This window comes from Bactrocera dorsalis, chromosome 4, assembly GCF_023373825.1.
Source record: "Bactrocera dorsalis isolate Fly_Bdor chromosome 4, ASM2337382v1, whole genome shotgun sequence".
Classification (NCBI taxonomy): Eukaryota; Metazoa; Arthropoda; class Insecta; order Diptera; family Tephritidae; genus Bactrocera; species Bactrocera dorsalis.
In genome coordinates, this window is record NC_064306.1 from 58,144,057 (window position 1) to 58,159,639 (window position 15,583).

A 15,583-nucleotide genomic window follows, 5' to 3' on the forward strand; every position below is an offset into this window, starting at 1 on the left:
TATAGTAATTTAAATTCTATAAATGTACATCATATATAGTATGTCTCAAAGCATACTTTTATACTACTAACAAGTCTTATTTAGATTAAGATCCAGTTTTTTGGTTTCAAAATATGAAGAGACCCTAAAATCAGCGTCGCCCATTGTGAAACTATTGAAAAAGATTATTTTATACTCAAATATATAAGGGCTGTTGTGTTTTACGTTAGTAACTGGCATTGATGATCTAATCTCACGGTGTTTAAATGCACATACATAGATCAAAACAAAGCGTTGATCAACGCAATGTTGAGCTCCAAGACCTTTTTATCCCCGTGGTATCAGAGTTAAGTCAATGCATTGAGCAGCGCCCAAAATAATACAACCCTTTTGCAAGCATTTTTTAGTTCCAAGTGGTAAGATGGAAGCGACACCATTTTCATTTTGGTCGGGTTCGAGGCCGATCTAAAATCTCTGCCGGTCTGTGGGACCCGGCCGCAATGCAAGTCCACATTAATCTTAAAATTTCAATTATACCTTCATTCCGGTTTAGACGCCAGCCATCACGAAACTCCCCAAAGGACCAAAACACAAAAAGCAGATTGGAGCGCACTCCGAGGGTGTACTGATCCCCGCAGTATCAGATTTAAGTCATCTGACCTTTTAGCTTTTGTCAAATCTCTTTTCATTGGATGGAACCTCATTCAAAGTTTATAATAGCAGTTCAAGTTGAGTATTATAGCATTATTTTTGAAAGGACTCTTCAAGCTGAGTGTTATAGAACTAGTTTTGACAAGATTCTGCTGATATTTTGAGGCAAGCCAACAAAGGATATAGATGCACTATTGAATTTTAGTCGACTCTTGCGACAGGCATGGCTTACAGTGGACAAATTCTACTCGCTGACCGCTGGGGCTCCTCAAACTCTCAAAGTTGAGGACACTGTCTGCGAATTTAGGTAAAAAATTTTAACAATTTTGACTCATTGTTGGATCGTATATCTTTCCACGATGTAATGGCAAACTTTACCGAAGAGAAACGTTCAAAAAAAGGGGGATAAATATAGCGTCGTTTGCTGTCCCTACCGTTCTACTTTTATAGAGTGCCTATTGGAAATCTCGTTATATGGTAGATAAAGCCTGAAATAGAAAGAGTTATTCCTTTTTGAGGGCTCTAATCCATTAAGATTTGTCAGCTCATCATTTGCCTAAACATCCCCACTAATATTTCTTTCTGAGCGTAGATGCTGGCACAGGCATATAAGCGAGTGTACATACTTATGTGTATATATACGTATGTTTGTATCTATGTGTGCTTGAGTTTTGTGTTTACTTTTTAACAAGTCGCCAGACTACTCAAAACGATTACAAAAACTCGAGTTGAACAGGTACAAACAAACACACACGTAAGCATGGAAGAAGGAGGGAAGCATGCTTAGCATATAGTACATATGTACATGTATAGAGATAATGGCTTTAGACCGAGCAGCGCATAAAAAAGCCTGCAACTCAGCCATCTAATGCTGCAACAATTATTTAAGGTGCACCCACACACCCAGTACCGGCCTGGCTGCCTGCAAGCGGCGCATTCTTGTCACGAGTGCTAACTAGCTTTTAATGTTTTTATGTTTTCTATGCATATACATACACACATACATATGTATGTTCATATATTTATATACAGAGTACATATGAACATACATATGTATATGTGCTTATAACTAACTGCGCTTTGTGGCATAAATGAATGCTTTACCTTTTCAAATCTCCATACACTTTTTTCTTCAATTATCTCTGCAGCTTCTTCCACGGCGAAATGCGTGTTAATTGCTCAACTTTCAAGCAATAACAATTTCGTTGCTGTTTTTATTGTTATTGTTGTTTAACACACATGCAGATATTCGCATACTTTCGTTAATTGCAAAAAGACACTGTGTCCGTCCGCGCTTTGTCGTGGCTATTTTTTCGCTTTTTTTGCCAAGAGAAATTTCACCCTTCGTTTATTGCTTAAAATGGCTACAACACATATCACAAACTACTGTTATGCACACACGTCTGTATATTTTCGCATTTTAAATTATTTAACAACAACAAAAGCTATGGTCAATTCGCTGCTTCGCTTGTAAAATTATTATAGTTGCTGTGTTGTTGTCGCCTGTAAACTGTGTCGCTGGTGTTTGTTTTTGTTTTTAGCATTTATTTTTATCTTTTTTAATATTATTTATATTTTATTTATAAACACTTCTTGTTGTTATTTTATTATCACATTTCGCTGTTTCAATTCGCAGCGTTTGTGCGACTCACAGATGATTCATGCGGCAGCGGCGCACAGATACACACACATACACTTGCACACAGCTGCGAAATCCGCTCCAAAGGCACACACACAACTACACGCACATATTTCGTATCGGCTGGCTTTGCGATTTATCAACAAAACACTAACAACAACACATATACACACATATGTATATGTATCTGCTTTAGCTATGTTATTGCTTGGTGTGCGTGCGCCGACGATCGTTTTGTATCTGAGAGCTACAAAAGCAAAGCGTTTCCATCAAATACAATTCACATAATGCATTTCTAATTCACTACTTTCCGAAGTTCACTTCACTTCTTGTTGGTTTCTGATTTCCGAAACAATTTATATGCACATGCATTTGTTGTTTTTGCACACAGCTATATACATACTTATGTATGTATGTAGATAGAAAATTTAGTGTCCTCTTAAGCCGGCACAAATTTTTTCTGCGCCCGAGTCACACGTACCGCACGATCTGCCACCACAAATATGTTTACTAGCAGACAATGCCAAACGCAAGCGTTTTCTATGTGAATCGCCACACAAGTCACTCAAGTCGCAGTGTTGCTTCTTTGCGTTTCAGCGTGGAGATTTTCACTCAAAAGGGGGAAAAGTGAATGAGTGCTTTTGCGTAAAAAATAAGCAAGCGAGTGGAATATATGCATTATTAGGCTTGTTAGCAACTATATGTTGAGTCGAAGGAAGATATAGACCGATTTTATGAGATGACTGATAGGTACGGAATAATCTTAACTTAAAGCATGGAAACTAAAATATTCGATATATGTGGTCTAGAGTAAGAGTTGGACCGATGGGACCCAACCAATTATTTCTTAAATTATAAAAATCCAGAAATTACAATATCCATAGTTGGGTTTTGTTGTTGTAGGACTACTCAAATCTCACTTAGTCGAAATATATTAAATGTTTTCGTCAGAGAAACCGAAAAATAGTTGTTATGACGGCAATAGACCATAGGTTGTATTAGGTTAAGTGACACAAACTGGCTGATATTCGTGAGGTCACAAGTAGTCCCACTTGGACAGCTAGAAACGCGTGTCCGTTGTGACGCCCAGAACTACCGGATATGGATAAAAAAAAATGCTTGTATATCCGGAAAGCGCCTAGACTATACGGCTAATAACAACTCGATCCAATTAGCTAGGTTCATAGAAAGTGTGGCAATCGTTATGTCTCAAACTTAGTCAGGCGAAAGCTGGATAGTGGAGGAGAAAGTGTCTAGATGTTTCCATCTCATCTTTTTCTCTACAACTTTTACAAGTTTCGTCCTTTAATCTCTTAAGCCCCACCTCGTGAGTGCCATTGTCCAGTTAGGACGCCTATCATTGCGGCGATGTACTCTGTGTTTATAGCTTATAGTTCAATGGATCTTTTACGTTTCAGTCTGGATCAGAAAGCTTTCGCAATTAAAAAAGGACTGGCCAACGCTCGCATGAGGGCCATAGACTCATAACCAGAATGCACGAAGACGGCATAAGACCAATCGGAACCACCTCCTTGGAACATCAAATGGTTCTTCCCCAACTACGTCGACGACATAAGACTATACGGTGACCAGACTTCGGACGAAACTGACTTCAGACATGTACCGCCATTCACAGTGGAGCGATAAATACCTTCATCGACTCCCTCTTAGTGAGTGGGTTACTTGGAGTCAAACCATCACCCAATGTATACGACGAGCTCGAGTTGCAGCGAGAATCGAGAGTGATCCATATGCAGCTTCGTTCTGGATACTGTATCTGGTTAAACTCCTACTCATCCAGAATCGACCTCGACATATCAAATATATGTCCAGCATGCAATGCGTCCTCGCATGACTCCAATGACCTCTTTGCATGTCCAGCTAACCCTAGACATCTGGCACTTCTCACCCTATGGTCCGACTCCATCGAAACAGAACGTTTCCTGAGCCTACCGCTAGATGACCTCGACAACTTATCTGAACCTTACCACCCAAACGGGGACTAGATAACCGTTACAACAACAAAAACTGCAAAAAAACAGTTCTCATCCAAATTGGGTAACGGTGCCCTTTCTTGAAAGCTCATCGGATTTAGAGGTTCCAGCGATTCCGCAGGTGACTAAGCATAAATTACCGGAACGGAACCGAATTGTTATCTGGCCACCAACTGTCAACTCGTCACCATTCTTCTAAGGTACTTCTTGAGTGTTTTCTGTCGTTAATGATGATGTGGTCGTGCATTTCCTGATTAGCTCAGACCTCACTGCTAGCGAACTTACCACCCTGAGAGGAACCGCACTATGGAGAAGTACTTCTGCTGCTACCATAATGACTATCACTTCTGATTTCCTGGGGTCTGGCAGTCTGAAGCAAGAGTTGATTGAAGGATCCCGCAGAAGACTCGCCTTTCAACATTCCCCTCGAGCTTCGATCCTTCGCCGAATAAGCACACAACATCTCTGCTCTATCGGCTTCGTTATGAGGTGTTTGCGCCGTGAAGATGTCACGTGGAAAAGGCTCCGCGACGCATTGGTCCAACGTTGTCACGGATGCAGTCGAAGTAGAAGAAGATTCCGACGTTCTACTTTACCGGAATGGACCTTATTTCGGAGATCTCATCTCGTTGGATCAGTAAGTTTTAGATTTTAGGATTTGAAAAACGCCCTTCTTAGGGATCCTTAATATGTTCGGTTTCCCAAAATCAACTTGGACCCTATTAAGGGGGGTTTTGGATGACTGGGATTAGATAAGCATCAAGTGGTTCCTGACATGGAAGAGTACTAGTTCCATTAACCAAAACTCCAAGTTGAGGATATTTGATGGGCTATTATCTTTCATAGGGAAAATTAGTTAACTCATATGGGGGATATCTATTTTATATTAAAAGAAAATGGAAGATAGCTGACACCTGTTGTGAGAAACCCAAGAACAAAGAAATAATATGTTTTAGTAAGGTAAATATGCAAAAAATTTTATTGGCATATTATTATTAACAAAATCGAAAACATTTATTTCCATATCACCGTTACATTTGTATCCTTATCAATGTCTCTTTCAATATCTAATGGCGATAGACCGGTTTTACAGCAAATCTCATCAAAACTAGAAAGCCCAGTATACATTTTTTGCCTGCCGGAGGGCACAGAACCAGTAAAGACGGGATATTTGTGAATGCAGCGTATGAATTTATGCTGTAAACCGAATATAACCAATTTTCGCTCATCGATATTGTAATTTTGTGGACATAAACGCTGACAAATGGCGCGCAGCGTCACACCGTGCGTCATGGAAGCGTAAAATTGGAAGACTTTCTGTATAGATGGATGAGTCTTGTCGGAATTTAAGGCGACATATTTGCGACATGCCTGACTCAGTGAGGGCATCTTGATTAAACTCTTCAAGTGTTGTGTGCACATGTACACGTTGCTATATTTAAGTATGGGCAGTAGATGTACGACACCATAGTAGGCTAAATTTTGTATGCACGACTTTACGAGATTGGTTTCGACGTCTGCCTCGGCGGCAATACGCGCAATATGATTGATGCCATTAATATAAGGAAAAATCTGGAATGAGTATGATGATGGTATTATTTTTTTGTAATACTAAAACTGTAGCTGATTACCTGTTGCGTAGTCAAATCCCACTTGTCTAGAGGCGTATTTTTAAAGTCGACCAACAGTAAAGGCACCATGTGATCTTTAACTACAGGTGGATCGGGTTTATGTATAACAATTTTTAAGTAAATAGTAGTGTCGCCCTCTGCAAGTATTAAACATAAAGTTAAAGTTATAAAAAATACATACACAGAAAATGAACTAACCCACAATAGTAGTAACCTTTTTCTCATTCAAATCTTTGATTACAGTTTCAAAGATTTTTTGTAATTTCAGCTTGTGGTCGCCCTCTTTCGATAGAAAGCAGGACTCTTCTTCCATCATTATCTGCAACAGTAGTTAAAACAATATTATATTTCCAATGCTTAATAGAGTTAAGATTTGTAAAATTTACCAAATATTCAGACAATTTCTTGACCACCGGCTCATACTGCACCGAACGTGCCCACGAATCGCAAACGAAGCACAAATTAAATAGGAATGCATTACGTGCATACTTTTGTTGATTCTCAATGCCCACTGGATAGCCGACGACTTTTATATCCAACGCATTCACTGTGAGTATGCAACGTTGTAGATGCGGCTTGGGTATAATATAAACATTTATGGCATCAAATACTTCCTTGCTAACATAATCCGCTGGTACCTAGAGTTTAAGATTTGAACATATGGCATAAATAATTTGTAATAAATGGAATTTGTATTGGAAACTCACTTGGCAGCTAATTTTGCAGCCAGCAGTCGCATGGAACTCGCTGAGAAAAATGCAGCGTATTTGTCCCTCTCGACCACTGTCCTCATAATAATCATTAGTGCTAACTTGCATTTTTAAGTTAATTTCACATCTGTTGCACTATTTTTGTAAGTAATTGATAAGAAAATGCTCTAACTTAATTGCTCTTATTTGTTTATTTACAAATTGGATTTGACGTTTGATAACTTTCAGAGCAGTGCTGCCAAGTCAGAGGTTTGTAGTGTTGCCTTATGCATAATTATGACTTGTTCCCACAATTGGTAAATCTCGAGTTGTGAAAAACAGTATTATGCGAATTTTACGGCTTTACATTAGTCCAAAGAGAGGTGCTTCAAACATTTTTTTTTCTTAAAATACTCTCTTATTTTGTTGTTATTTGTTCAAGTCTTATTCTTAGTAACTGACTTGCTCGCATAAGCATTTCACGCGACTGTCATGATAAGCCGACTTTAAAACAAAATCAGAACTTTCATAACTGAAATTTATATGAATAAGTTTAAATGTTTAATGGGTTTTTCATTCCATCGCCACGTATACGAAATGAAGTTTAGTTGCTAGGTCCATGAGGAGCAGTTATCCTTAAGGATGACGCGAATTTTAACAGACTCTGTAGCCTCACTGTCGATACTTCCTCCATTGTATCATATCATGGCGACCCATATGCTTACAGCGTAGTCTCGTCAACACGACACAAATGTACAAGAGATGCTTCACTGTTTCCATGGTGCCTTGCTCTTGAAATTTACTCCAGTCTTCTCGATCAGTCAGTCTCATTTGATTTTGTTTACCTTATTACGGAGATCGTCGTATAGTCAATGAATGGGTTTCCAGTGTTGCCATTCTTAGAAACCTGGTCCAATATTTCATTGCCATTGATGCCTTTATGATCTGGCACCGAGTAGAAGTGAAGTTGCTTACTTATGGCATCACTTTCCACAACAGTCCTGCTTGCCAAGACACTTCTGGTCGATATCCGTCATAAGGTTACAGCCTTGATTGCTGTTTGGCTGTCTACCTAGATGTTCACTTTGGAATTGCCTGCAGGTGCATTATAGCCTTGACAGACGGCAGCATTAATCCAGATTATTGCAGTTGATCCCCGTCTGCCGTCTTTCAAGGCTATACTGTATCTGCAGGCAATTTCAGAAATTAATGCAGTTAATCCGGATTAATTCAAGGATTAGTGACGATAACTCTGTTGCTTACTCCCATTTAATCCTCAAAATTTCGGCCTTAATGACAGCTATAACAATTATTGAAATCCATAATAATCTTTTAGGGGCAAACGGAGATTTTTGGGGTTTAGAAATCAAATTTTAGGATACACGTAATTACTGATTAAACAGAAAATATAAAAAAAAAGTTTTTTGAGATTTCACATTAGTTCATCCTATTAACATATTAAGGGTAGTTTACTCAATGTTCTGGTTAACTTTTCTGAAGGAAAGATTCTTTCTTGAGTTACACAGACAGTTGAGTTAACTTAACTGAATGTTGAACTTAGAGAAAACGGACCTAAGAAATTTTAAGACCATAGGTTTTGCATCATAGCTAATGGTACGATGAAACCTCTCTATTATAATGTATCTAAAAACTAATAAATAATTCCATCCTATCCTTTTTTTAGGCATAAATGTACTTTTATCTCACTTTCTCTCGAAAATTTCGTCGGTTAACTGAAATAAACTCCCACCAAAATCATTACTTGACCACCGCATTTATTTGCTTCATTTCCGGCTAATTTTTACTTAATATCTTGGCAACCCTGTTCTACGCAGCATTGCCAGTTGGCATTACCGAAACTCCCAACTGACAAAAATCAATGAAAAGAGCGAGCGAATGCGCACTGAAAACATTCTCAAACAAACACGAAGAGCTGCCAAGCGCCAGCCAGCATTCATTGAACAGCGCGTATTGAAGTCGGTTGGTCGTTCGAACGCGGATATGCATGTGTGTCCGATTGGCTACGAGTGAACGGAAGTGGAAAAGCGCGCGCATACAAACATAAACATTCGGCTAAATGCACGAAGTAACAACAATAACAAAAACACCTGTGCCCAGTAAAAATTCAGTGTGTGTACATAAGGAAGCGAGTGAAGTTTGTGGAAAAATTGAATTTTGTGTAATTATTTTAAATAATGCTAAAGTTTTAAAATCACAAAAAGTAGCAGAAAATGCTGAAATTTATTGAATGAAATGCGTAATAGCAGTTTAGTGCACATTAGGGTTTGCAAAGCAGCAGGCAAGACGACACAAAGGCAGGAATATGCCAGCAGCTATCAGCTGCAGTCATAGCAATCAATGCGACAATAACAACAAACACAAAGTCAGTGACGTTGGCAAGTGACACAGAGCCTTCAGTTGCCATAATTGACGACCTTAAGTACCTGTGCATGGCTGGCCCTGAGTCGTTGCAAATCTTATGTAGAAATGTGTGTATATGTGTTGGTGTGTGTGTGTGTAAAAGCGCTTGATATCTGCAATTGACATTCGATGTCAAAGGCAAATTGCACTTGTGCTGCTTATTATTATTATCATACAGCTTGTTTTTGTTCGTGTTGTTGTGACTGTTTGTCATTCACAAGCATCAACTGCTGTTGTTGTTGCTTTTAATATAAAAACAGGTGCAATTGCGGCGGCTTTGTGTTTTGTGGTCGAGTCAATGCTTTTCGGTATCCAAGGATACTCTTACGTTTGATAACACACACCCACACACACACATATGTACATGTGTACAAGTGAAGCAGGGTGGTTTTATATTTGTGATTTCTGCCGCATGAGCGCTGCAAGTCAAGCAGTACAAATCAATTTGTGCAGCAAAAACAAAAACATTTGCATTGCGTCTGCAAAAATCAATAAAACCGTGCCAAAAATATACAAAAAATAAAAGCAAAGTGTTGGTATTGATTACAGTGTTTTCTTTGTGTGTGTTTGCAGTGTACTTCTAAGTCCAGCTAAGTTACGAAAAGGCGGTGTCCGTCGGCCGAAAAGAAAGTGAAAAGCTCACGTGCCAAACAGCAAGCGATATATACAAGTGTTTATATACATATTTACAAGTGTGCGTTTGTATGTGTAGTGTTTGAAGGATAACGCATATATACATACATACAGTCTGCTCAAACAAAACGGCATACAAGTGTGTGGCAAGTGTACTTTGCTGCTCCCAAAAAAAAAGTGAAACTTCTATGCCCGAATTTGTAGGCGCTTAGCAACGAATACCAACTACTTTACAGCTGCTTTATTGGAAAGCTTACGGCGGCGCCTAAGCAAAGGGATCGTATTCCAGTAGGGAGGATGTTTGCCATGTACAGCAAGTTTTGAGACCAAGCCCAAAAATAAAATAGCACAGTAAGTATCTACATGCCAAATAACAGTTAGTGTTGTTGCGAAAATTATTTACATACATACATGTAAATAGGTACATTACTAACATACTTTTGTGTGCCGCTGGGAATTACTTCATTTTACAGCTGCTCTGCTTGTTAACCCGGCGGCGCCGAAAATAGCTGAGGCTGATTTGCAATTTTTCAACACTTTTCCCTTTTTTCATTTGAATGCCGTTATAACGCCCTTGCGTATTAATTTTACGCTTTTAAGCGGATTTTATAATTAATTGATAACTAATAAACTAATAGTGATAAATATAGTCTCTTTCCTTTGTTATACCCTAAACAGAGTAGTGAAGTTTTAGTAGTAGCTTTTTGAGATATCGCTCTGAAATTTCGCACACGTACTTTCTTCTTCAAGTAGCTGCTTATTTGTCGAAATCTTTGATATCGGACCGCTATAGCATATAGCTGCCATACAAACTGACCGCTCAAAATCAAATCCTTGTATGGAAAACTTTTTCATTTGTTAATATATATTCACGAAATTGGACATATACTTTTGTACAAAGAAATGCTATAATACTCCAATAAATTATTCAAATCGAACTACATTAGCATATAGCTGCCATACAAACTGATCGCTCAAAACTCAGTCCTCGTATGAAAAACTTTTTTGTTTGACAAGTTATCTGCACGAAATTTGCCACAGCTTATTTTCTAAAACAACACTACAATATCTGAAAAAATTGCTTGAATCGCACTACTATAGCATATACATAGCTGTCATACAAACTGCTCACTCAAATTCAAGTACTTGCAGGGGCACTTTGTTATTTGTGTAGGGTATAATAGCTGCGGCGCAGTCAAAGTTAACGCTTTTTCTTGCTTTTACTTTTTTTTCAACAAATTATAATGTGATTAACGATTTTTACATTTTGCTCGCATATTCGCCGCTTCAGTAGCTGTGATAATGCCAAGCTGCATGCAGCAATATGTGCTTATGTGTGTGTATCTTGGATATGTGAGACTTTGGCATTATAAACAATGTTGTTGAATACATAATTATGCGCGTAGAAACATGCATTAATGATGTGAATTAATATATATGCGGTGCTGTGTGTATATTGACTACGTTTTTCTTATTAACAACAGACCTGAGAGCAAAACAAACGCGCGGAAAATATGAAAATATTGCAAAGTGGCAGTTCCGTGCGGGGCACCGATGTTGAAAAACTATTTATTACAGTTTTTAAATTTTTTTATTGTTATTTTTCTTGCGTGATCTATATTTAAGCATATTTGTTGCGAGCAATTTGACCGGCAAAAGTATTTAGACGCTGCTATTCCGCTTCCTATTTCCGCTTGAAGCGCCATATTTGCGTGTATATTTATTAACTGTTAATAAATTTGAGGCTGTGTTGAAAATTCGTGAATTTATGAGTTTAAATTTGTTCTGTGGATTAATTGTAACTTAGTTTGACATTAAATATGGATAAATTTCGGCGAAATATTTCAGAAAAAAAAAATCGAATAAATTATAATGAATAAATTATAATGAATAAAGCTTCGAAATAATATCTCTCCATCATTTTAGTAGACTCTCAGTTTTGTATTGACTATTAACAACTTCGAAAAAGTTAATTTCATTTCAATAAAAAATTTTTTAAATTAAATTTCTATTTCGGAACCGCTACTCATTTAATCCCACATTCTGTTTGTAAGAATTTTATCCCGTAACCACAGCTGACTCAAAGTTTTCATAAACAACATTTATATTCTTGAGAAGTCTTAAATGACGAAGTTCTTTAAATGAAGTCATCAGTTGAGTAATTGTAAACGGGTTTGTTGCTATGTTATAGGCAATTTTTCCCTCAATCTCGACGACTGGTACTTAAAAAAAGCAAAACTTACAATTGAAATTTAAAAAAAATTTAAAAAACTTAAAAAACAAATTTAAAAAAAAATTAACAAAAATAAAAATTAAAAAAAAAATTAAAAAAAGTTAAAAAAAAAAAAAATTTTAAAAAATTAACAAAAATAAAAATTAAAAAAAAAAAATAAAAATTAAAAAAAATTAAAAAAAGTTAAAAGAAAAAAATTAAAAAAAAAAATTAAAAAAATTAAAAAAAGTTAAAAGAAACAAATTAAACAAAAAATTTAAAAATAACCTCTTTTGTTTTATTTTATAGCATTTAAAACGCAATAATCACTTGAGTTCAATTTAATTCGAAATATCTAACCAACGGCGATTCTAAACAGCCTCATTTGTTCCACTTTCGAAAACCAATTTAATTGCTTTAATTCACTTTTAATTTCGGCTTGAGCAAGACAAACAGACATACATATAAATCTACATGCTGTTTCACTTTTATGTAAGCCTGTGGAGATTAATCGAAAATTACCCAGCGAAAATTGTATTGCACGTTATGTGAAATGTGCTGCAAAGCAAGGTTCACTTTTACTTAATCGCATGATTAGCCAAAGGTTTGGTTAATTAAACTCTTTACGCAAACATTTTTATATATATTTTTTTAATTTGGTAAATAATGTTCAATAATAGCTTAGAAACAAAAACGTGGTGAAATTAACCGATATAAATATATCTTTTCTATAAAGGTCCGCTCGCTAAATAGCCGGCAATTAAGATAATATTGGGAAAAAGTCGTTTCGTATTTCTAATCAATTTAATTATGTTAAATTTTCAAATTATTTTTTTGTATTCATAATGAACTTTAATGAACCAAATATGTACGGCTTTGGTTGATCACTTTTTGCCATTTTTCCGCTAGAGACTTTCTTCCATCAGTGTAAAACTTTTCTGGTTTCTCGGCGAAAAACTGCGACAAGTAATTTTCACAGGCTTCTCTTGAAGCCATCTTTACTCCAGTAAGGGAGTTCTGCATTTACCGAAACAAATACTTAGTAGTTCGATGGTACTAAATATGAGTTATATGGTGGATACAGCAAAATTTTATTGTCAAGCTCTCCCAGTTTTTGCCTAATCATCAAAGATGTGTATGGTCTTGCGATGTCCTGATGGAAGATGAAGCCCTTTCTGTTGATCAGTTCTGGCCGTTTTTTCGGTTTTTTGCTTCAATCTCATCAGTTGTTGACAGTAAAATGTAGAATAAATCGTTCAACCAGGCTGGAGGAGCTCAAAGTGGATGATTCCTTTCCATTCCCACCAAACACTCAGCATAACCTTCAGAGGTGTCAATCTTGGCTTTGCGACCACTTGTTGAGTTCAACACTCTTGGATCATGATCTCTTTTGCATATTATTGTTGTATTTGACCCACTTTTCGTTTCCTGTTAGCATTCGTTTCAGAAATGGTTCGATTTCGTTTCTTTGCTGAAGTCGTAGATGTTAATTCGGTCCAATAAATGTTTCGCAGACAATTCATGTGGTACCCAAACATCGAGCTTTTTTTTGTAGCCAGCCTTTTTTAAATGGCTTGAAACCGTTTGATGATGAATGCTAAGCTCCTTAGTGATATCATGGTTGCTCATGTGACGGTCCTGGTCAATCTTTTATAAAATTTCATCGACTTTTTCAACGATAGGTCGAAATTTCCTGAACGGAAGCTAGCGAACCATTGTTGTGCTACACAAGCTGATACAGCATCGTCTCCGTAAACTTCACAAATCATCGATGAAAATCCGTATAATTTTCAAGTTGTTGCTCAGCCCAATTCACGAATATACGACGATTCTGGTGGTCAAGTGGCTTCAGTTATTGCGTCAATTTGATCTTGTAAGGATGTAGTTCAAGATCGGCAGCAATATTCTCAATACCACGGGCACTTCTTTGTCTCACTGGCACGGGAACAATTTCTACTGTACCTCTGGATTCAAATTTTTCCACTAGACGCTCAATTGTTGACCTGACAGTACGATTATGACGACCCTAAATTGGAGGTAGCGCTCTTAAAGTTGAGGACACTGGCTCCACATTTCGGTAGTAAATTTTAATAATTTTGACTAGTTGTTGGATCGTAAGTCTTTCCATGATGAAATAGCAAACCTTACTGAAGAGAAATGTTAAAAGAGCGAGTAAAATATGGAGTCGTTTACTGTCCCTATCGGTCTACTTCTGTAGCGTCCCTACTAACCCTTTATGTATGTACAAGTTATAGGTATTTCTTTCATTTTTCATGAAAATGATGTCACGTTTCTTTAGAACGTCTTAATATAAGAAAAAATGAATAAGGCAGGTTATTTCAGAACCTTAGCTCATACACTTACTCACCTCGAACAAGTAATAGTAACAATTATACAAATATCTACAAATATGTATATGATTATAAGTATATTACTTAAGAATTAGCAATCTTCTTCAAGCTTAGACTTTAAGTCGTCGAAGTAAACTTACATACAGACATACTTACAACCATATATGTCTATATATAAGTATGTGCTGTACCATATGGTACTTGTGCATGAGTTTCTGCTAAAGCTTGTTTATTTGTATTTCTAAGCAAGCATTTACGGATACATTACTCAAAATTAATTACAGTCTAGTATTATACAACAAACGGTAACTACCGGTCGCTAGGCAAGCTGGGCTTACAGTAAAAAGCTTTGCGATTGCTGCTTAATTTTCAGTACTGTTACTTGCATTTCCTTTTAATTAGTCGGCATTTCCTACACATATATAACATGTATGTATCTTGTAATTACCTACATATAAGCACAACTAATCTCAGGTTCTGCTGCGCGCTTCGCCGTCGGCTGGAAGCATTTACACCTTGTCAGTTTGACATGCACTAGTTCAGATGCTCATTAAAAATCAGTTAAATGTTGAACGCCGCTTAAACGCCTATACATACATATACACTCATACAAGAAATAAAGATAAACAATCAAGCATCTGTATATAGAAAATTATATAGCGCCGGCTTTCAAAGCTTCTGCTGCTTAAGCATGAACATTGAAATGAACTCCAACTCAGCGCGAGCAGTACCTGGAGTTGTTAGCCGCGTATGCAGTCGTGCAAAAAAATATATATAAAAATATTATAAATTATATAGTTGCATACCATGACATTACGGTTTGTTTACAATTGCTGGCAAAACTGTTATTAGATCAATTATTCGGTTGCGGTTTTCAAGCGCATTTATTGCATTAGAATTGCAGCGCGTAGCCAATCACTTACTTACACTTGCGTGTGTGTATGTGTGTTTGAGTTTGTGAAGTGCAATGTCGCTTGCAGTTTTATTTTAAGTATAACAACTTGGTGGTTAATGGCAAAAGAAAGGCAGCGCTTTAAATCAGTTTATGTTGTGTGAAGTAAAAGGAATTTCATTTCATTTAGGTCACTTCCGCTTAACTGCATTACGTGTAAACACCTCGGCGACAGAGGATACATTCACTAACGGTTAGTTTATGCGGTTGTGGTTATGCCTTTCACCAATTACACCAACAGGCCAAGACTGTCTTGACTCCCCACATGCAAGGAGTCAAGTATCAATGTGCTGTAGGTACAACAAGCCTTAACCCATTATGGACATGGTTATAAAGGGTAATCCAATTTAAGGTTCTCTACTTTTTTAAAGAAAAAGCACAGAAACTTCAAACTTAATGGGGAATGTTTATTATAATTCGAAAGAACATCC

General features: G+C 37.0%; 3 protein-coding genes across 6 annotated transcripts in view; 1 reads left to right on the forward strand and 2 right to left on the reverse strand.

Moving 5' to 3' along the window:
• Nucleotides 1–2,777, reverse strand: part of LOC105225702 (uncharacterized) — a 44,017-nt gene extending 41,240 nt beyond the window's left edge. Inside the window, exon 1 of one of the 2 annotated variants that reach the window (XM_011204292.4) lies at nt 1,735–2,777. The gene's annotated coding sequence lies outside the window, so the exon portion shown is untranslated. The remainder of the gene's footprint in view (nt 1–1,734) is intronic. The other variant, XM_049456135.1, reaches the window with a different exon arrangement.
• A 2,472-nt stretch (nt 2,778–5,249) lies between these two features.
• LOC105225701 (GATOR complex protein NPRL2) lies at nt 5,250–6,825 on the reverse strand. The gene is made up of 5 exons (XM_011204291.4): nt 6,602–6,825; nt 6,281–6,532; nt 6,093–6,213; nt 5,895–6,031; nt 5,250–5,835 (listed from the first exon to the last, which is right to left on the reverse strand). The coding sequence occupies exons 1-5, from the start codon at nt 6,710–6,712 to the stop codon at nt 5,278–5,280; spliced, it is 1,179 nt and encodes a 392-aa protein (XP_011202593.2). The 5' UTR covers nt 6,713–6,825; the 3' UTR covers nt 5,250–5,277.
• A 1,673-nt stretch (nt 6,826–8,498) lies between these two features.
• The window catches only part of LOC105225699 (uncharacterized), a 69,978-nt gene continuing 62,893 nt past the window's right edge, over nt 8,499–15,583 (forward strand). For 2 of the 3 annotated variants that reach the window (XM_029549958.2, XM_029549959.2), the window contains exons 1-2: nt 8,500–8,762; nt 9,717–9,988. The gene's annotated coding sequence lies outside the window, so the exon portion shown is untranslated. Of the gene's footprint in view, nt 8,763–9,716; nt 9,989–15,583 lie in introns of all 3 variants that reach the window. The other variant, XM_029549957.2, reaches the window with a different exon arrangement.